The following is a 21,547-nucleotide window of genomic DNA, read 5'->3' as shown; positions in this document are numbered from 1 at the left end:
AAATGAATACATGGAAAACTGAAGAAATCTGAGTAAGATCACTGAATCCTATCAGCATCTATTTTATGTTGTGTTATTGACTGTGCTCAAGTTTTTCAAGGTGTTACCATTGGGGGGAAATGGGTAGAGGGGTACCTGGAATCTTTTTATTATTTCTTACAACTGCCTATGAATCTACAATTATCTCAAAATAAGTGTAATCAAGAATGTCTTTAATATCAAGATAAAAAATAATGTGTTTCCGGGGTGCCTGGGTGGCTCAGTTGGTTAAGCATCAGACTCTTGATTTCAGCCCAGGTCATGATCTCATGGTCCATGGAATTGAGCCCCACATCTGGCTTGGAATTCTCTCCCTCTCTCTTTACCCGTCCTCTACTGGCACACACACACTCTCAAAATAAATAAAACAAACTTAAAATATTAAAAAAAAAACAACAACAACTTTAAAAAAACGCCCACAATCAGAGGTGGTGCTGGGCCACCTGACCCGCCAGCTGATTCAATTCGGGTGGGGAGCTGGAGCCCCAGGCCCGGCCATGCTGGAGCGGTGCTCCACAGGTGTTCACAGAGGACCTGAGGACATGATGGTGGCATTGCACAGGTGGCTAACGGCCACTGGCTGAAGAAGCCGCAGCAACTTCAAGGATATCACCCCTGACAAACTTCTCTTGGCCGTCAAGACCACAGCTTCCCTGGCCGTCAAGCTAAGCCGGGCCCAGCTGGGGGCTATCTGCGTGGGAAATGTGCTTCAGCTCAGGGCCAGAGCAATCATGGCCAAAATCGCTCAGTTTCTGAGTGACACCCCAGAGACTGCCTTTGTCCACTGTCATAGACAGTTTTCATCTGGGCTCCAGGCAGTGGCCATCATAGCTGGTGGCCTCACAAATGGGTGTTATGATATTGGCATGGCTTGTAGGTAAGAATTTCTTTCTGCCAGAGCTTACCAACCAACTTCTAACAATAAAATTTATCTTCATCTCCAAAAGCAAGCAAACAACCACCACCACAAAACACCCCACTACACAGCCTGACTAAAATAAAAGACTGACTTTATCAGATGTTGGCAAGGATGTTGAGCAACTAGACTCTCAAACGCCGCTGGTAGGAATGTAAAACGGTATGATCACTGTGAAACAGTTTGGCAGCTTCTTAAAATGTTAAACATATGCTTACCCTATGACTCAGCCATTCCTCAATTCTTGGAAATTTATCTAAGGGAATTCAAAGCTGTACACAAACATGTACAGCAGCTTTATTTTTATAGCCTCAAACTAAAAACAAACCATTGGCAGGTAAATGGATCAACAAACCGTAGTTAGACCACATGATGGGATACGACTCAGCAATAAAAAGGAAAGAACCAGTGGTACATACATAATATGGATAAATGTCAAGCTAATAATGCTGAGTGAAAAAATGCAGATGAAAAAGACTCTATGATTCCATTCATATAAAATTCCAGAAAATACGGGGGCACCTGGGTGGCTTCGTCGGTTAAGCCCAAAAGAAAAGGGTGCTTCCTAGGAAGATGGACAGAGGGCAGGAAGGGATAGAAGACGCAGGAGCACAAGTAGCCTTTGGGGGGCGGTGAAGGATATGTGCGTTATCTTGATTGTGGCGATGTTTTCACGGTGTATACCTGGGTTAAAACTCATCAAGTTGTACGCTTTAAATATGGACAATTTATTGTACATCAATTACGTATCAATAAAGTCATAAAAAAAAAAGCACAGTTAAATAGCAATAACAATGTGTGCTTTGGGCAGGTGACAAAGTATTTTGTGGTCTTGACAGCACCCAGATGAAGAAGGGAGCCAGGCACTATTTTCCTGGTTTCACAGATGGAACAGTGAGGGTGAGAGAGGTGACAGGGTTTGCCAGAAGCCACAGCACCAGGAAATAGGTGATCTGGGCTGCGGCCCATGCCTTAGGTTGGATTGGTTAGGGTTCAAAGCACTGGCATTAGTTCCCAACATATCTCAGCCATTTATTACCCGGGCTCCTTATGTTACCTCTTTATATTTCCGTTTTCTCCCTTTATAGCTCCTTCTATGGTGAAAAATAGCACAAGTACAAAAACACGCATAAAATACACAGTTTACTAGATAATTATAGAATGAACACCCATGTAATCATCACAGAAGTAAGTCAAGAAACACTGCCAACAGGGGGCACGCTGTGAGGCCTCTCCTCAATCACAATCTCATCCCTGCACTAGCTCCTCCCTAGGTAACCACCACCGTCCTGGTTACTACCCTAGTCTGAGCCCACATGGGTTCCCTCCAGGATTACTGCAATATCTTTTTTTTTTTTTTAACGTTTATTCGTTTTTGAGAGACACAGAGACAGAGCATGAGTGGGGGAGGGTCAGAGAGAGAGGGAGACACAGAATCCAAAGCAGCCTCCAGGCTCTGAGCTGCCAGCACAGAGCCCGACCGGGGGCTCGAACTCAACGGACCACAAGATCATGACCTGAAGCCGAAGTTGGTTGCCCAACCAACTGAGCCACCTAGGTGCCCCTATTGCAATATCCTTTTAACTAGATCTCTCTCTTTTTTTTTTTTTTTTAACCCTTGCCCCCTTCCTTCTCAGCATAGCAGTTAGGATATTCCTTTAAGAGGCACCTGGCTGGCTCAGTGGGTAGAGTAAGTGACTCTTGATGTTGGGGTCATGAGTCCAAGCTCCACGTTAGGCATAAGCCTTACTTAAAAAGGGGGGGGGATGTAAAAAAAATAAAGTTGTCCTATAAAAAATATATGTATTCCTTTTATTTTTTTAATATTTATTTTATTTTTGAGAGACAGAGAGTACAAACAGGGGAGGGGCAGAGAGAGAGAGAGAGAGAGGGAGACATAGAATCCAAAGCAGATGCCAGGCTCTGAGCTGCCTAGTGCAGAGCCCAACACGGGGCTTGCACCCATGAACTGTGAGATCATGACCTGAGCAGAAGTTGGATGCTTAACTGACTGAGCCACCCAGGGACCCTTATATACAGATATTCCTTGTAAAATACAAGTCAGATCCTGTCACTCTCTGTTCAAATCCTACAATGGTCCCCCATTTCACTCTGAATGAAAGCTACTCTGTCCATCACTCCCGGTGCCACGTGGTCTCTTCACAGTTCCCTGAACAGGAAAATAGCAGACATGCTCCTTCACAGGGCCCTGGGTGTTCTCTCAGCTTCAAATGCCTTGGAATTGATCTGGAATGCTCCCTCCTAGCCACTTAACTGACCCCTTCCCCTCCTTCACGTATTTGTTCAAATTTCTCCTCTGTAATGAGGCTTCCCCCTACCACCCTATTTAAAACTGCAACCTACTTGCCCTGTTCATCGATGTTTCCCCTGATGAAATGTGAACTACACAAGGCTTAGCATCTTTGCTTATTTCATTCATTGGTGCCCCAGTGTCTAGAATAGTACCCGGTACGCTGCAGGCATTCAGTAAATATGTATTGAATAAAAGAACTAGAACACAGTTTTTGGTGATAATCATTTCCTTGCTTTTCTTGGTAGTTTTTCCACCTTTGTGTATCCATTCTAAATAATATAATTTAGGTTTGTCTCTTTTTTTTCTTTAAATGTAAGGAAAGTGATTTAACTTTATATGTGATGTATCGGGTTTTTTAAAACGTTTATTTATTATTGAGAGACAGAGCGTGAACAGGGGAGGGGCAGAGAGAGAGGGAGACACAGAATCGGAAGCAGGCTCCAGGCTCTGAGCTGTCAGCACAGAGCCCGATGTGGGGCTCGAACTCACAAACCACAGGATCGTGACCTGAGCAGAAGTCAGATGCTTAACCCACTGAGCCACCCAGGCGCCCCAAGGTTTGTCTCTTTTTAACTCTATGTAAATTGAAGCATCCTATGTACACACCTTTTATGTTCCACTCTTTTGCTCAACATTATGTTTTTGAGATTCATTCGTGTCATCGCATGTGGCTGCAATTCATTCATTTCCCCCAGCTGTCAAGTTTTTCCTTGTATGAGCATATCACAACCCATCCAACCATTCAGCTGTTGAAGGAAATTTGGACAATCTCCCATGTATCTCCTGACACGTATGAGATTCTCCTGGGTACATACCTAGGAGTGGAGCTGTATGGCCTTCATGTATGTGACTCTTCAGTTTTATGGGATAATGCCAATGGTTTCCAAGGTAATTGAATCCATCTGCCCTCCTATCTACAGTATGGTTATCTCTGTGGGCCTCAGTTTCCCCTGCACCTCCTTTGTAAAATAAGAGGATTGGACTAGGGTATTTCTGAGGTCTCTTTTGGTTCTGATGTTCCGTGATTCTGTGATCAAGGAGGCCTAAATAAGCAGCACTCATGGCTTCACAACCTCAAGGGAGGACCTAAGTTATTAGGGAGAGAAGCAGACACAACCTGTGCTCGGGATGAGGCCTTCAAAGCCCCCTAGGGTGAAGCATAGTCCTAAACTCTTAAGACTGGTGTCAAGGTAGAGACAGCTTCATGGAGGCTGACAATTCTCATTCATATACCATGACTCCTGTTTCTTTCTTCCTTCCTTCCTTCCTTCCTTCCTTCCTTCCTTCCTTCCTTCCTTCCTTCCTTTCTTTCTTTCTTTCTTTCTTTCTTTCTTTCTTTCTTTCTTTCTTTCTTTCTTTCTTTCTTTCTTTCTTTTTCAGGCAGGGAGGGGCAGAGAAAGAGGGACAGAGGATCCTAGGACCTGAAGCAGGCTCTGTGCTGACAGCAGGGAGCCTGATGCGGGGCTGGAACTCACAATCCGATCTGTGAGATCACAACCGGAGTTGAAGTCAGACACTTAACTGACTGAGGCACCCAGGCGTCCCCATACCATGACTCCTGCTTCTGCCTGCCCTTGAGAGAATTTCCAAACACAGAGCGTGGCAAAGAGAGACAAGCAACAAAAATGAGTTCATTTAGAGAGAAGGTTAAAGATGTCAAGTGAAAGTCAAGGTTAAGTAATGTGGGGGGGGGAGGGGCTGTGTAGGTTCTGTTTTAGGATAAGAAGTGATAAAGTGGAGGCGTGCCTCCTGAAAGAGGAGGCAATTAAAGAGGAACACACCTGGTGAGCACGAGGCAGTGAGAGTTTTTAAGACAGGGTGAGGGCAGAGTTGGGGGGGGTGACTCTGGAAAGACGCTGGACATGAGCTGGTTGGGCTGGTTGGAGAATGTTTCCTGAGCACAGAAGCTGGCTCTGGCTCTGGCCATACCTCCCTGGGGAGCTTACCCCAGGATACACGGGCTCTCGGCCCTTGGCTCCAATTAGAGACTGCTCAGTGCTGGGCAAAAAGTGAATGCTGCAGGAGTGAGAACTTCCCTGGTTCCTCACAGGGTGGGTCATGATGGGCCTCTGCTGTAAGCCCTTGTCTCTGGTTGTCGCAAGGGGACAGGTGGGTTTAGAAGCACACACTCAGGTAGACCCCCATCTTGGCTGCATCTTCTCCCTCTTCCCCTGACTTCTACAATTTCCTTCCTTCCTTCACATGTTCTTTCCAGCACTTATTCAGTCATGTATACAGTGAGTGCCTAACGTGTACCTAGCACCATGCTAGGCCCTGGGGATGCCAAAAGGAACAAGGCATGGTCCTGGGTCTTGAGGAGCTTCTAGCCAAGCTGGGGAGACTCACTGGATATGATTTCCTTTTCTTCCTTCTCACCTGCAGCAGGATGTAGTGGACAGGGCAAGGGACCTGGCAGCAGAGGGCCAGTTGCCCATCTGCAAAATGATGACGCTTAGCTCAAGCGGTTGTTGTGAGGAGTATACATTAGCACCCATGACTTTGACATAGTAGGTGCTCAATGAATATTAGCTAAAGTAGATTAAAATCCAGGAGGGAGCCACTGGATAGTCTAAGGCCACTGAAACTGTTGTGGTGTGCCTGAAATCCAGGCACGGAGATGGTGTCCATATCCTATGTCGGGGGGCATGGACTAGTCTTCCAGCTCGATCTAGAAGAGGAGAGAGGTGATTCAAACGGCAAAAACAGAGGCACCTGGGTGGCTTAGTCGGTTAAGGGTCCGACTCTTTTTTTTTTTTTTTTAATTTTTTTTTTCAACGTTTATATATTTTTCGGACAGAGAGAGACAGAGCATGAACGGGGAAGGGGCAGAGAGAGAGGGAGACACAGAATCGGAAACAGGCTCCAGGCTCTGAGCCATCAGCCCAGAGCCCGACGCGGGGCTCAAACTCACCACGAGATCGTGACCTGGCTGAAGTCGGACGCTTAACCGACTGTGCCACCCAGGCGCCCCAAGGGTCCGACTCTTGATTTCGCCTCGGGTCATGATCTCACCGTTTGTGAATTGACCAATTCAGAGCAGAAGAGCCTCTGTGGGAACATGGTGGAGTAATGAGAGAGTATTTCCTGGGGAGGTTGAAGGCTGTGGGGAAGGACCTAGCACTGAACCACTCAGAGAACTGAAAAATCCCAGTGCTTGGCTGGCTCACGGCCCCTCGGGCCAGCACCTCTCCTCCCCTCACTCCCTGGACAGTTCCTTTCTTGTTGCCCCCACCTGAGGCTAGTCACATTTCGGCCCAGCAATACCTATATGGGGGACTTAATCACTCAGCAAATATTTATTGAGTGTTTATTATGTACCAGGCCCTATTCAATGTGCTGGAGACACAGCAGTGAACAAAGCAAAGAGCCTCATCTTCTTGCACATACGCAGGTATATGTGAAGGATAAATTGTTCGTAATGAAATTGCTGGGGCAAAAGAATGTGCATTTAAAATTTTTATCGATATTGCCAAATTGATGAACATTTCTTACAGTTTATGTTCTACCTGGGTGACTGTTTCTGGATGAGTTGTATCTTTCTAGCCAGAGGGATAATCAGGGCACCTGACTACAATCTTCCTGCTAGCCCCTGAAGACCTGGAATTTCTGTCCCCCAAGGCTAGGAGATGTTTTCTTTCTTTCTTTCCTTTTTTAAAAAATGTTTTAAATGTTTATTTATTTTTGAGAGAGAGACAGAGACAGAGTGTGAGCGGGAGAAGGGCAGAGAGAGAGAGAGAGAGAGAGAGAGAGAGAGACAGAATCTGAAGCAGGCTCCAGGCTCTGAGCTGTCAGCACAGAGCCCATTGTGGGGCTTGAACCCCTGAACCACGGGATCATGACCTGAGCAGAAGTTGGATGCTTAACCGGCTAAGCCACCCAGGGGCCCCTCATAAGAGATGTTTTCTTTACCTACTGAGAGGTGACACTTCCCTGAGATTTGTGATCTTTGGGGAGATTCTTGATAGGGTTGGAGCTCAATCCATAGATTGATTGTTGGTCAGTCTCCAGAACCAACAGGAGAGAGGATGTGAGGAGTTGTTCTTTGAAAAGGACCATTGAGAAGGAAGCAACCAGAAAGTGACATCATTGGGGATCACTTAGTTCAGGCATGGGCAGTGAGTGACTTTAGCTGACCCACTCCTGGCTACAGCTGAATTGGAAGGAGGGCTTCCAAAAGTTTTTGTCCACAAGAATGTTGCAACATTGTTGCAGTGTGTCAGTGGCACCTGAGTGCTTGGCAGTGGCTCAGGCATGGTGATTCTCTGCATACTGGGCTGACCCCTTCACCTGAGTTGATCAGTGCTCCATTGATTCTCCTTCCTGGAGCTAGTTAGGCAGCTGTTAGGGTCCTGGAGCAGCTCCCGAGACCTTCAGGACTGGGGTGAAAGCTCCAGAATGTCAGAGCAGTAAATATATGGCCTGGTTTTCAGGACTGCTTGATTTCAAATATTCTGCTCCACCTAATTCACCAGCACCTGTCAGACCGGGTGTCCCAGTTTTTGGTTTGGAAAATAGCCTGTCTCACAGGTAATGGAGAAGGAGGAGGCAACAGTTCATTCATTCCAGTGTGGAAGCTTGCGATGGTGGGTAAGGGAAAGGAGACCTGCAGAGATGACCCCAGCCTCGTGCTAGAACCTCTCCGTTGAATTCTCAGCTCCGCCTGGAGGTGAGGCGAGTGGGACGCAAAGCGATGTGACTGGCACCCACCTAGCCCCACCCGCTCACCTCATCCCCTGCCCTATCCCACATTGGCAGGTTTACCTGATCTCTCAGTCTAGCCCCACCGGCTCAACAGAGAGAGCCCACGTTCAAATGCAAAAGCAGTCTGCCATCGCTACGTAAAAAGCGGGTTTAAGCAACTGTGTTCAGTGTCACCAATTTTAGGAGGCTGGGATGCGGAGGTTAGTTTCTCCCAGGGGAAGAGAAGGAGACTCCAGGTCTCTAAAACTGTGCAACAGCCTGTTCTGCCAACCCTCCCCCTGACCCCCCCACCACCGCTTCCTTCGGAGTGGCGGTCGGCCCAGCCCCTAAGTGATCAGGCCACGGCCCCCCGCCCCGTCCGTTCTCCTCCCGGCATAGCCCGGCCCATCTCCCCACCCGAGGCCCCGCCTCAGGCCCCGCCCCCGGCCCCGCCCCGGCCCTACCGGATCCGGAGAGGCGGCGCCCACCAGCCCTCCGGACGGACACGCCAGCTGGACTTCAAGTCCCAGCAGCCCCTGAGTCCCGCCTCCGGGGGCAGAGCTATCCCGGGCAGCAAATTCGGAGGAGCCTTGGCGCTCAGGCTAGGGAACGCGTGTGACCAATCGCGGGGCCGCTCGCGCCGTGTGCCGATGGGGGCGGGGAGAAGCCCGCAGGGGCCCGGACAAAAGCCGGCTCCCGGGCGACTGCTGGAGGCTGGAGCGCTCCGGGCACTGGGCGGCGAGGCGGGGCCTGCGGAGGGAGCGCTGCGCACGGGCTTTCGCAGAAAGGTGAGTGGCGGGCGGCTGCTTTCGCGCGGGGTACTCCACCTGCCCGAGGAGCTTCCCGCCTCCCTCCCCCAACCCGGAACCGCTTTCCCCGGCGCCGTCTTAGTGCTCACGCGTCCTCCCTGCTTCTGCTTGGAAGTTTTTTTTTTTTTTTTTGGGTGGGTGGGGGGGGGGACTTCGCTTTAGGTTAGCCTTCGCTCGGAACCCCGACTGGTGGCAGCGTGTCGACCACCCCACCCCCACTCTCCCACATTCCAGTTTCAGGGAGTTTGCATAGGGTGTGCCGCCACCCTGGCTTCTTTTCCCTCCGCTAAATTACATTTGCACCAACCAGGCCCCTCTCACCCCGACCGGGGCCAGTCCTCGAGCCTCTTCGGGCTTTAGCGGGCCTCCCTCTTGTCCCCATCGGGGTCACCGGTGGCCACTCGCCCCACTCCTATCCGGGCTCGGGCGCTTCCTCTCTTTTTTTTTGTGAAGAAGCGACTGAGTCCTGCGCCGAAAGTGGAGGGAGCGAGCCCGGCGCGTAGCCTTGGCGGGCCACGCGGCGCCGGGCTGTCCCAGGGTGCCCGAGGCCTGGCCTCGCCCGCAAGGACCGGGCCGTGGAGCACCGGCGCGGGAAGGACCCTCCTCGCTCAGGAGGTGCCGTCGCGCCCAGCCTCTAAGCGACAGATGGCCGGGGTGCCCGTCTCCCTCCCACCCCTGGCGCTGACGCCTGTGCCGAGCCTGGCCAAGGCAAGGTCCCGGAGAGGGCTGAGGATGCTGCCGCCGCCCTCCTGTAGGGCCTGGCAGAGGGCCAGACCCAGCGCCTGCTGCCCTCTCCAACCTTGGCAGATACTGTGCAGTGGCGAGGAGTTCTGCCATTGGGTGGTCCCCAGGGTCGGCCTGGCAGGAGGATTTTGGAGAGGGGAGGAGCAGTGCATGGCACCAGTTTGGCCAACCAGCCCACGCCTTCCACCCACTAACTTTGCTCTGAGGTCTTTCAGCCAGCTGAGATCTTGGATTTCTGAAATACTGCTTGAGGAAAAGCTGGTAGACCCCAGCTACCCAGGGCGGGGGTGGTAATTTTTATCTCTTAGAGAACTTCAGAAGCTTGGGCCAGATGACAGGAAGAGCCCTTGGAAACCAGGCAGCTGGTGTCTCCATCCCATTCTGACATGCTTGCTGCACTAGGGGGACCCTCACAGAATTCTGCCTCTTCCCTTTATTCTAGGAATTGCTTGTCCTCTTGAAAACAACTCCGCTCCCCCCCCCCCCAAAAAAAAAGAAAAGAAAAGAAAAAACAAAACACAAAAACCAGTCCTATGGATACTGACCTATAAAGGAGTAGTACTCTGTCTTTCCCGGGGGGAGACCCTAAGTAGCATCTCCAGTGGTTCCTCTGCACTGGCTATGTCCCAGGGATACATTCCTGGGAAACAGTCTGCTTTCATTCAGCCTTCCCTGTGGGCTGCTTCAGTTCTCAGTGGCTGCTGTGGATGAACTCAATCCTGGGTCACTCACCCTGTCTGCAGAAAAGACCCCATTCAGCTCATAAATTCCTTTCCTTGAGGGGAGAGAGAGGATATGTGTGATGTGTGTGTGCGTGTGTGTGTTCAGGTTCCTTGGCATGATATCCCCCAAATGGTTTACACTTTACTTGTTATTAGGTGACAGTTCCTAGGGCCCCAGAGCGGACCCCTGGGGTCTTAGCTTTGTCCTAAAATCACCTATCACCAGTTCGAGAGCATATTCAGTTCCTGAGGAGGCAGCCTAGGACTCTGGGGGAGTGGATCCCCAGATCCAGATTGGTATACACTTTCAGCCGCACTGTCACTACACTAGATGCTCTTAACTGGTGGTCTGTGGTCATAATCATAAGCATCTTGAAATGAGGCACACATTTTTCGGGGCTTTTCTTCATGTGCTCAGGAATCTGAGACCTCAAGTAGGTTAAGACCCACTGCCCTAGAGAGACTTCCAAGACCCTTCTGGATGATTAATTTTGCGAATTTTCTCCACCGAGACCCCTCCCTGGGTTTGTGAGCCTTCTTTCCTGCATCTGGTGAACATGCAGAGGCCAGATTCTTTCCCCACTTTTATTCCATCATAGAAATCCTGTCTTGGCCTTGAAAGGGCCTGCCCAGCCATCTACGCCAAAGTGCTCTGGTGGCGTATCTTATTTTGGTAAGCTGGCGAATCTGTTCTATCCTGTATCATCCCCTCGATGTGTCCACCCCCCGCCCCCCTCCAACCATCCTGTGGAAATGAACTCTTGTCTTGCCTGGGACTCAAGAAAGTTGTGATTTTTCAGCTGCAGAACAGCCCTTTTCTTACCCCTTTCCTTTGTCTGCTTTGGGAGGTGCCAGCTTTGAGGGGGTTGTTGTTCTGGTAGTGTCAGACTGTTCTCTGCTTGGGGAGGCTTAGCAAACTCCTGGAGTTTGTGATCACAGGTGCTTGATGTTTCTGAACCACGGAGTGTGAGCTGCCGCCTCCTTTCCCTGCTTCATCTGCCCTAGGTTGCCCTCTGTTTGGGAAGGGGGTGGGGGCAGGTGTACCCATCTGATTTCAGGACCAGTTTTTCTGGTCTGAAGTCAAGAAGGTTGGGAAATGGAGCTGGAGTGGGTGGGGGGGTGGGTGGAGGGCTGCAGGACCCAGGGGCTGGTTGAAGCATCACCTTTGGAAACTCTTGCTGAGGAGGAGCCGGAAGTCATCCCAGGGGAAGGCCAGAAAAGGGAACATCTCTTTTGAGCCCCTTCCCAGCTACCCCATTTTGGGCCAGACACCAGACTGAAAGCACCCATTGTGCTGAGTTGGAGACTAGCTGGGAGGCCGAGGGGGCCAGCCAAGCCGGTTGGGAGGGAGGTGGAGAGTAGCCTCTGAAACTTTGGCCTTCCCTGAGCTGGGGATGGAGACCCACCTTCCTGTGTGTATAAACCAGCTAGTCCCCCGGGTCCGCCGCCTTTTATTTGAACTTGACTTTTCTTCTCAGCAAATTCAGCAACTTCAGTTCTGGATCTCTGTGGAAGAGATTGGAGTGACTTTTCCTGATGAGGCCAAGTTCTTAGTCTGAATGACTTGGTTTCCTTTCCCTCCCCCTTCCCCTGATCCTCTCCCCAACTTGCTACCATGGGAGAATGGGTGTGTCAGGACAACGCGGTGGGGACGGAAAATGAAGAAATTGTCATCACAGACCCTTCTGTGAGGTGAAGGGGGGGACATGGCCTGGTCCTGGGAGAAATGGTCTTTTCTCTCGGGCTGACGAGTGTGGGGTTTTCTGGGGAGCAGGAATAAGAGTATTTGGGTTCAAGTCTTGGGTCCCCTGCTTGTTTGTTTGGCTTTTTGGGCAAGGTATGGTAGCTCCTCTGAGCTGCTATTCCTCATCTAAGAAATAGGATTATGAATCTCCGTGTACCTCACAGGGTTCGTATGAGATGACTTCTATATCCATGTGACCTGGGATGACTACTGCCTCCTCCCCCAGCTTCGGCTCTGCTAGAAGTGACCAGTACAGGGTGGTCCCCAGAGAGGCCTCTGTTTTGCTCTAAATTGGCAAGCTGAGTGACTCAGTGGGGCGGGTGGGATGTACTGAAGGTCACAGTTTCCCTGCCCAGTGCCTGCTCTGAACTCGGGGGTGGGAGTCTAGTGTCCTGGGAGAAATGGACTCTGAGGTGACTCTCTGCTCCTCGAGGGTTTGATCCTGCCTGGGGTTAAGTAAACTCACCTGCCTGGCCTACAGCCTGATGGTGAGTGTAAGTGCGTGAAATGGGTGAGTCTGGATGTGGGGGAGACGAAACCTGTAGGGGGAGGGGAGTAAGGGCAGGATTGCACAATTCTGGCTGTGCGCCCCGTAGGTCACAGAACCAAAGGGTGTGTTTCAGTGTCTGTGTGGGACCTCGGGTGGGACCAGCACATGGGTTTGGGTCATACCACTGGTATTCCTGTCTCCCCAGCCAGCTGCCTTTTGCTCCAAGATGAATGTGAGCTGGTTTGTCGAGAGGAAGTAGAGACAAGGTTGAGGCCAAGAGACGTGGGGAACATGCCACCTTTGTTTATCTCCACCTTCTCTCTCCCTTCACTTCCTGATCCTCCTTCCCTGATGTCAAAGGTGCTCATTGAGTGGGAATGCAAACTGGTGCAGCCGCTCTGGAAAACAGTGTGGAGGTTCCTCAAAAAATTAAAAATAGATCTACCCTATGACCCAGCAATAGCACTGCTAGGAATGTACCCAAGGGATACAGGAGTGCTGATGCACAGGGGCACTTGTACCCCAATGTTTATAGCAGCACTTTCAACAATAGCCAAATTATGGAAAGAGCCTAAATGTCCATCAACTGATGAGTGGATAAAGAAGATGTGGTTTATATACACAATGGAATACTACTTGGTAATGAGAAAGAATGAAATCTGGCCTTTTGTAGCAACGTGGATGGAACTGGAGAGTGTTATGCTAAGTGAAATAAGTCAGGCAGAGAAAGACAGATACCATATGCTTTCACTCATATGTGGATCCTGAGAAGCTCAACAAAAGACCAGGGGGAGGGGAAGAGGGAAAAGTTACAGAGAGGGAAGGAGGCAAGCCATAAGCAACTCTTAAATACTGAGAACAAACCGAAGGTTGATGGGGGGTGGCGGGGAGGGGAAAGTGGGTGATGGGCATTGAGGAGGGCACCTGTTGGGATGAGCACTGGATATTGTTTGGAAACCAATTTGACAATAAATTTCGTATTAAAAAAAAAAAAAGAAGAAGTGCTCATTGAGATCTCGCTTCCTTCCCTCCTGCTGGGCCAGTCCTCCTTCCGCCTCCTGAGAAGTGCTGAGATCTGGTCTTACTGTCTGGCGGCAGCTGGACACGGGTCTCTTCCCCTGGCCACCAGCTCCTGTTCCTCCCAACAGGTAGAGCAGGTCCCTCTGCGGCCATGTCGGCCAAGGCGATTTCGGAGCAGACGGGCAAAGAACTCCTTTACAAGTTCATCTGCACCACCTCAGCCATCCAGAACCGGTTCAAGTATGCCCGGGTCACCCCTGACACAGACTGGGCCCGCCTGCTGCAGGACCACCCTTGGCTGCTCAGCCAGGTGAGCCCACCCTCCCCAGGCCCTTCTTCCGGGCCCAGGGTCAGAGGAATAGACACGGTCGGTTTGGTGGAGATGTCCCACCGGGTCACACGATGGCAGACTGCCCACATCAGTGGGCAGCGTGCAGTGGGCTGAGCGAGATTTTGTGTTTGGCTCCGGGCCCCACGTGTTGAGGCGCCCCAGCAGGGAACACAGCGCAAGGGCTTGGAGCTTGACTGACTGGAGTCCAGACCAAAGCTCTCTGTCGATTAACCGTGTGGCCTGGAGCAAGCTGTTTTACCTCTCTTGAGTGGCAGATTCCCCATCTGTCAGATGGGCGGAACACGCACCCGGTGAGCTATAAAGATTAGCAGTAATGTCTGGAAAGCATTTGGTGTGCCACCTGGCACTTGTAGGTGCTCAGTAAAAGTGGGTGTGGGCTCCACTCGCCCCAAGTGCAGCACGTTAGGAATGTGTTTGGGCCATGAGGAAGCGTGCTGCGGACTTTGTGTGGCAGCCAGCCCAGAGTAGAGGCTTCTTTGTCCGGGTCCCTGTGGGACCATTGTTGGGAGGCAGAGACTTCTTGGGCAGGGCCAGGAGAGCGGGTTCTGGGGGTGCACGTTCCCTCCCAGCGCAAGGTAGCCCACCCATGAAAGGAGCTGCCTCGGGAGGTGGCGCATTTCCTGGCTGGCAGCGTGTGAGCAGTGCTTAGGGGCTGCTTGCTGGGCCTGTAGACGGGGTCAGGCCCAGGGATGGGATTGACCAGACCTCTAAGGTCCTTGGTCACCACAAGGCTCTGTCCCCCTGTTCTTCCTTTTGGAACACAGGTGCTGGTCCATATTCTGAGGGCTTCATGGTTTAGTGGAGCTAAGATGTCGCATAGGGAGGGTAGGGAATCACTCATGCGGCAGGTATGTGGTAAGCATCTACACTGTGCCAGGCCCCATTCGGGGCATGGATGGCTCCAGATTCCTGGTTGTCAAAAGAAAGGTATAGGCTTGGATAGGTGAGAAAAGCTTCCAGGAGTTGACACCGAAGAATGGATGGGTGGATAGGAAGCCATGCAGGCTGTCCTGTGCTTCGGGTCCCCAGACTGTAATCTCTTACTCTCCCGTTTCTTTCCTTTTCCTCTTGTTCCAGAACTTGGTGGTCAAGCCAGACCAGCTGATCAAACGGCGTGGAAAGCTGGGCCTCGTTGGGGTCAACCTCACTCTGGAAGGCATTAAGTCCTGGCTGAAACCACGGCTGGGACAGGAGGCCACCGTGAGTACAGCTATAGGTTGGGGTGGAGGTGCTGTGGGAACAGAAGTGGATGTGGTCATCTCCAGATGAGCAGCCCTGTAGGCTCACTGCCTACTCGGCCACACTGCGGCCTGGGGAAGGCCACACTGCAGCCTTGGGTCCCGCAGAGCTGCCTGGTAGCAGGGCCAGTCTTGGTGCTCGCTCCCAGCTCTGCCATCAGTGAATGGCAAGATGGGCTGCAAAAGTAACCCCAGTCCAGTTCATGGCCAGGTAGAAATGGTCTGTTATTGGTTTGTTTGTTTGTTTGTTTGTTTAGAGAGGGAGAGCAGGCGCGCAGGTGGGGGAGGGGCAGAGGAGAATCCCAAGCAGGGTCCACACTGTTGGTGTGGAGCCCGGCATGGGGCCCCAACCTGAGCTGACACTTAACTGACACTTAACTGACTGAGCCACCCAGGCGCCCCGGAAATGGTTTGTTTCTTTAACAGACCCATCACGGAGATGAGACTCTGAGGCTCATTCTGGGAAGTCCTTTCTTTTCCGTTTCCAGAAAGGGCACAGCAGCTTGTCGTGATGTGTATGCCTAAGAGGGCCGGCAAGAAAAAGTTGCAGAAGGCAGGTGCAGAATCTTTTAGGCAGAGACGTTATTAGACCAAGAGCCGAGGATGAGACTGGTAACGCTGAAGAGGAAATTCAGTTCTTGGCCTCCCCCAGCTTGGTGATTAATGTCCACTCTGTAGATGAGAGAGCTGAGGTGAAATGTGGTTTAGGGAGGCTAGGAGAGGCTCAGAAATAAAATTGCACTTCTTTTCCTTTTTACTCCTGGACGGGGCTGGAGAACAGGCGAGGGGGAGCGGGCTGAGGCGGGCCTGAGGCCGGGAAGGGTGTGCTGTCCATGCACAGCTTTGCCCCATCTTGGGTGACTGTCACCAGGGCCGAGCTGTTCTCTTCTTTGGCCGTCCTGGATGCGGGGTGAGGATGACAATGAAGCTGTCTTCCTCTCTTCCTGGGCTCTCTCCAATCAGCTCTTTGTGGTAATTTCCCAGTTTTTGGCTCTTGAACTAAAGAGGGCCTCTTAAACTCGTATGTGGACCTGGGGCCGGAGGGATCTCTACTGGCCTTTTTGCTTGCAGGCCTTTGGCGAGAGGACGGCAGGACTAGGGGCTGAGTGGTGTCCCCAGAGAGGTCCTTGTGTTCTTTCTCCTCAGCTGCTGTTGGGAGGGGGCCGTCAGCCGTGTCGGGGCCGGCAACAGTGTCCGCCTCGGCAGGAGCAGCTCATTACCTCTGAGGGATCACTGTCTGGTCCCTGACTCAGCAGTGACGCACGCGGGCGGGAGGGGGGGGAGGGGGCTTTGAGACACTCTGGGATGAGGGCTGTCTCGCCTCGGCAGCCGCCAGGGACCCACTCAAACTGATTAGCTCTGCAGGCCTGTTGTCCTCAGCCAGGAAAGTGTGCGTGAAGTTTTCCCCGTCAAGCTCTCCCTGCCCCCGCTCCCCCCATCCCTGCTGTTCCCAGGCCCAGACTTCTGTCCTTGGGCTGGGTCTCTGCTTGAGCTCAGGGATGGAGAGCCTTGATTTGTCTGTGCTCTTTAACTTGTGCTACTGATGGCAGGAGGGAGAGGAGTCCTGATGTCTGTGCTGGGGGGGCGGGGCAACATTTGTTAGCCTAGCTCATTTGTCACCCTCCAGAGGAGGCAGAGAAAGAACGTGTGAGGTCAGTACACTGCAGTGTGGCTGGCAGTGGGTGAAAGAGTATCTCGTGAAGACTTCTTCAGCTTAGGGTCTGTGAGCCCATTGCCCTGGTTTCTGGAAAATCTCTCTCTGCCAGATGTCGTGGCAGTAGTACCTGAGCCCCAGCTCCGGTGGGACAGCCAAGTAGAGGGAGCAGAGGGCAGTCCTCCTGCCCTGGGGGACAAGACCCGCTGGTCCATCTAAGCTTTATTTTTCTCAATCTCCATAGGTTGGCAAGGCCAAAGGCTTCCTCAAGAACTTTCTGATCGAACCCTTTGTTCCCCACAGTCAGGTATGTGTGACGTGACTCCAAGCCGGGTCTTCTCCCCCACTTTGTGTTTGTCGACTCTGAAATGATGAAAGGAGAAATCAAGCTGCTGGAGAAAAGTGAAAAGGACCAGACTCTCTGAGGGTCTGAGGGTGCCATGGAGCAGGGAGTCCAGAGATGAAGGGAAAGGCTTAGTTTGTAGCAGGGAGGAGTCAGGGCTGGTAACAGGGGACTTCTCGGTGCTGGGATGAGAAAGACTTGAAGGCAGGCACCCTCCCCCAGATCGGGTCACAGTGGCTGAGTCTGGACTGTCAGCTAGGCAATGGCCTCTGCTCTCCTCTTGTCCTCGAGGGGAAGACAGTTAACTTTTTACATTTATTTATTTTGAGAGAGAAAGGGAGACAGAATCCCAAGCAGGCTTCCCACCGTCAACGCAGAGCCTGCCTCAGGGCTCAAACTCACGAACCGGCTCATGACCTGAGCCGAAACCAAGAGTCAGATGCTTCACTGACTGAGCCACCCAGGTGCCCCTTTACTAGGGTTTTAGAAACGCACCCAAAGGGGTTGGGCTCGCCAGTTCAGTGCCCCTCCCCCACGTGGTACTGTCTTCCCCTGCAAGGCGGAGGAGTTCTACGTCTGCATCTATGCTACCCGAGAAGGGGACTATGTCCTGTTCCACCATGAAGGTGGGGTGGACGTGGGCGACGTGGACACCAAAGCCCAGAAACTGCTCGTTGGCGTGGACAAGAAACTGAATGCTGAGGACATCAAGAAACACCTCTTAGTCCACGCTCCTGAAGAGAAGAAAGAGTTGAGTGAGAGGGAGGGCAGGCAGGTGGCAGCGGGGGAGCGGGGAAGGTCAAGAGCTCCGGACACAGGGCAGGGAAAGCAAGGTGGTCTCCCCTGTGTGGGCATCCACTGCCCTGCCCCAGCGTCTGGGTGAGAGGGAAGGCACAGCGCCTCCCTGTCCCAAGGAGGGGAGCAGGGGGCAGACAGGAGGCTGGCTCAGACTGAAATATGCCGTAAGCATCCCTCACCCCACTGGCCCTGTCTGTCTGGTACCAGCACCTCCGGCTGCGTGCCTGACAGCTCCTTTCCGCCTCAGTGGCTGAAGAACGATGTCCAGGGAGCAGGGCTTACAGAGGGAAGCGAGAGGTTGGCAGGGCAGGCTTTGGGAAGAGGAGCTGTCAGTAAGAGATGGCCGCGGGGAGAGGGAGGTTTGGGACGTGCTGCCGAGCCTGTTCCCCCTCCCTGAAGATTGACCGTCCCTCTCTCCCTCCCCGCTCTAGGATTCTGGCCAGCTTTATCTCTGGTCTCTTCAATTTCTATGAGGACCTGTACTTCACCTACCTCGAGATCAACCCCCTTGGTAACTGGCTCTGCTGGCGTGGGCCTGGGCAAAGGACAGTTATAACAGGGTCTCAGTGCCTGTGGTAACCCTGGCCTTGACGTTCGACACACCAGACCCCCCCCACTCGTAGAGGGCACTACCGGGTGTGCGGTGTGTAGAGGGATGTCTGGGCTCGTGGAGTGCAGTCTCTCATTTCCGAGCTCTCAGAAGACAACGATAATTCCTGCTTAACCACCTCCAGCTTTCTTTGCTCTTATTTTGTTCTGTGATGGGGAAGTCCTGATTTTGATCTGACTCTGCTTAGTGGCTATTCCTGGCAGGGGTTAGGCTGTTCTCCCAGGACCTGGGCTGCCCCTTCTCTGGTCTGACCGTTCAGGCCCTTCTTTCCTCTTCAGGCCCTTGGAGCACTCCCCAGGAATTGGTCAATCATTGATCCCCAAGCTGGGAAGATCTTGGTCCAGGCCCCTCAGGCTGTGAGGGAGGCAGGTGGCGTGAGCTGGCTCTGGCCAGGGCTGCTCAGGGCAAAGTCCAGATTCCAGATTCCAGCTGGGGATGCAGCCTCTCTAATGGACCAGATGGCTGTTTGCTGACTTCATTAGTTAAACGACCCAGGGGTAAAGGGAAGATGGATGTCCAGTTAATGGGCAGTAAATGAATCCTGCTGGCTGGGGGCTCAGTGTACCCAGTGGTTTCCCACTCCCCCAGGCAACTAAGGCTTCTCCTGGCCAACCTCGAGAAACCCAGCTATACACACCTAAGGGTTGGGGTTGGGGGGGGGCCTCCCAACAGCAGCTCGTACCTTAACACTTTATGTTTTAGTGGTAGGGCTGTGGATGGGTGAATGGTTAGATATTTAAGGCATAGAGTGTAGCTTTTCAACAAATGTTAAAAAATTGCCATGGCAACTAAACACGACATCCCTGTCACATTACCTGTAAGTCAGGGAGGGAGGGGAGTGGTCTTAATTAATTTATTTCTCTTTTAACGGGGGAAAAGCTGTGTGGAAGGGCCGTCCGGTTTCTTGCAGAGCTGGGCAATTGTTAGGTCTGGGTGGGACCCCGGGAGGTGGTGGTGGGGAAGCCTGTGGAGGGGTTTGGAGGTTGGTGGTAGACGCCTTTGCCGGGGGGGCTGGCGTCTGAGTACCTCTGCTTTTCTCACAGTTGTGACCAAAGATGGCGTCTATGTCCTTGACCTGGCGGCCAAGGTAGATGCCACAGCCGACTACATCTGCAAAGTGAAGTGGGGTGATATAGAGTTCCCTCCTCCCTTCGGGCGGGAAGCTTATCCAGAGGTAAGGCTGGCTGCTCTGGGGAGGAGATGGAACGTGATGGGGACCTGGGGGAGGGTGACTAATCTCAGAGGAGCATCGGGCCCCCCTTGTGCGCTGTTTATTTGGCAGGAAGGGAAGGTCGAGAGCCATTTAATTTTCTTAAAACCCCCAAAGGAGGTGGGGGTGGGAGTCAGCCAAGCCTCTGAATCCCAGCCAGAAATCCTTTTAGACTTCTCTCTCAATCAACCTCCCTGGGCTCTTAACTTGATTTGTTGATAATTCCGAGTGGATCTTGCTCATCCTGCCGGGGGAAGGTAGTTCTCTTGGCCACTTGCTGAGAATTTTAATTGCTCTTTCCCACCACATCATCTGAGAGGTCTTCACAGCAGGATTAGGCCTGTGAGTCATAACCCAGGCCAGGGCAAGAGGCTGGGCCGGAAGAAGGGGCGTGTGGTGAACCAGGCAGGCAGACATTGGGATTGGAGGCTGTTTAGAAGCAGGGTGACCTAGTGAGACTTGGGACTTGGGCAGAGGGTCAGGGACTTGAGGACAGAGAGAAAGGAGTTGGGAAGTTTGTCCCCAGGCAGCGACTGTGGCTATGGGTGGTTCTGGTCCTGGAGGACATCATCGTGTTTTGTCCCAGGTACTTAGGACCCTGCACAACCCCTCTCCCTGACCCTCTTGAGACAATGGAGGACCTCTTCATGTGTCTTCAGGGAAAGGGACAGGGTCCCAGGTGCTGGGACCTGGTGAAGGGGGTATCCTTAGGACCCACCTGTTGCTGTCTGGTCCCTAGGAAGCTTACATCGCAGACCTGGATGCCAAAAGTGGGGCGAGCCTGAAGCTGACCTTGCTGAACCCCAGGGGGAGGATCTGGACCATGGTCGCCGGAGGTGGTGCCTCTGTCGTGTACAGGTGACTGAGGGGCTACTGAAAGGATGGCAGCTGGGCCTACCCCGAGTCCATGTGTGCACAGCCTGGATCAGATTGCCTTACCTTGGAGTGGGGATTGGGGGGGGTCTTCATCTTCTCCCCTTGGCGTAAAGCAGGGCTCTGGTAAAAGCCTGCCCTGTACACTGTTCCCTGCAACTTTCTTACTTAAAAAAAAATTTTTTTTAATGTTTATTTTTGAGAGAGAGAGGCAGAGCACGAGCGGAGGAGGGGCAGAGAGAGGGAGACATAGAATCCAAAGCAGGCTCCAGGCTCTGAGCTGTCAGCACAGAGCCCGACATGGGGCTTGAACTCATGGACTGTGAGATTATGACCTGAGCCGAAGTCGGACACTTAACCGACTGAACAACCCAGGCGCCCCTCTTATTATTATTTTTTTTTAAGTTTATTTATTTGTTCTGAGAGAGAGAGAGGGGGGGGGGAGAGTGGGGGAAGGGCAGAGAGAGAGAAAGAGAGCTAGAATCCCAAGCAGGCTCTGTGCTGTCAGCAGAGTCCAACGATCCCATGGACCGTGATATTCCGACCTGAGCTGAAGTCAAGAGTCAGACATATAAGCGACTGAGCCACCCAGAAGCCCCTTGTTTATTTTTATTTTTTAAAATCTTTATAGTTAGTGCTGTGGGCTTCCTGCAGAGATACAATAAATGCAGAAAAGAACCCAATAGTAAACATCGCTTGGATGTTTCCCCATCTCTCCTGCTAGTAGGTCACCACAGTGAACACGTTGCTGTGTGTCCTTCCAGCTGTTTTAATGCCTGTATAAGTATTCATACTTTAACAGTTTATAAGAATATTGGGATCATATTCCACAGTCTTTGCAGTAATTGGTTTTTCACTTAAAGCACAGTAGACATCTGTTCGTTTCTAGGCAGTAATCTGCCACGTTCCCTTCCAAGCCTGGCTGAGCCCTCCTCTAGTTGCAACCATTTTACTTCTCCGTTGGGCAGCCAAGCAGGGACTCCTGGAATAT

General features: G+C 52.0%; 1 protein-coding gene across 3 annotated transcripts in view; it reads left to right on the top strand.

Annotated features, from left to right (window-relative positions):
- The first annotated feature begins 4,820 nt into the window (after nucleotides 1–4,820).
- ACLY (ATP citrate lyase) overlaps nucleotides 4,821–21,547 on the top strand; it is a 48,827-nt gene continuing 32,100 nt past the window's right edge. Inside the window, exons 1-8 of one of the 3 annotated variants that reach the window (XM_019817886.3) lie at nucleotides 4,821–4,941; nucleotides 13,607–13,788; nucleotides 14,908–15,030; nucleotides 16,967–17,029; nucleotides 17,625–17,815; nucleotides 18,295–18,374; nucleotides 19,517–19,647; nucleotides 20,423–20,541. In XM_019817886.3, the coding sequence (XP_019673445.1) occupies nucleotides 4,923–4,941; nucleotides 13,607–13,788; nucleotides 14,908–15,030; nucleotides 16,967–17,029; nucleotides 17,625–17,815; nucleotides 18,295–18,374; nucleotides 19,517–19,647; nucleotides 20,423–20,541 (908 nt within the window). In that variant the 5' untranslated portion in view covers nucleotides 4,821–4,922. Of the gene's footprint in view, nucleotides 4,942–8,585; nucleotides 8,738–13,606; nucleotides 13,789–14,907; nucleotides 15,031–16,966; nucleotides 17,030–17,624; nucleotides 17,816–18,294; nucleotides 18,375–19,516; nucleotides 19,648–20,422; nucleotides 20,542–21,547 lie in introns of those variants that run through there. The other 2 variants (XM_019817885.3, XM_003996869.6) reach the window with 2 other exon arrangements.

This window comes from Felis catus, chromosome E1 (assembly GCF_018350175.1).
Source record: "Felis catus isolate Fca126 chromosome E1, F.catus_Fca126_mat1.0, whole genome shotgun sequence".
Taxonomy (NCBI): domain Eukaryota; kingdom Metazoa; phylum Chordata; class Mammalia; order Carnivora; family Felidae; genus Felis; species Felis catus.
This window is presented reverse-complemented; position numbering and strand designations above follow the sequence as displayed.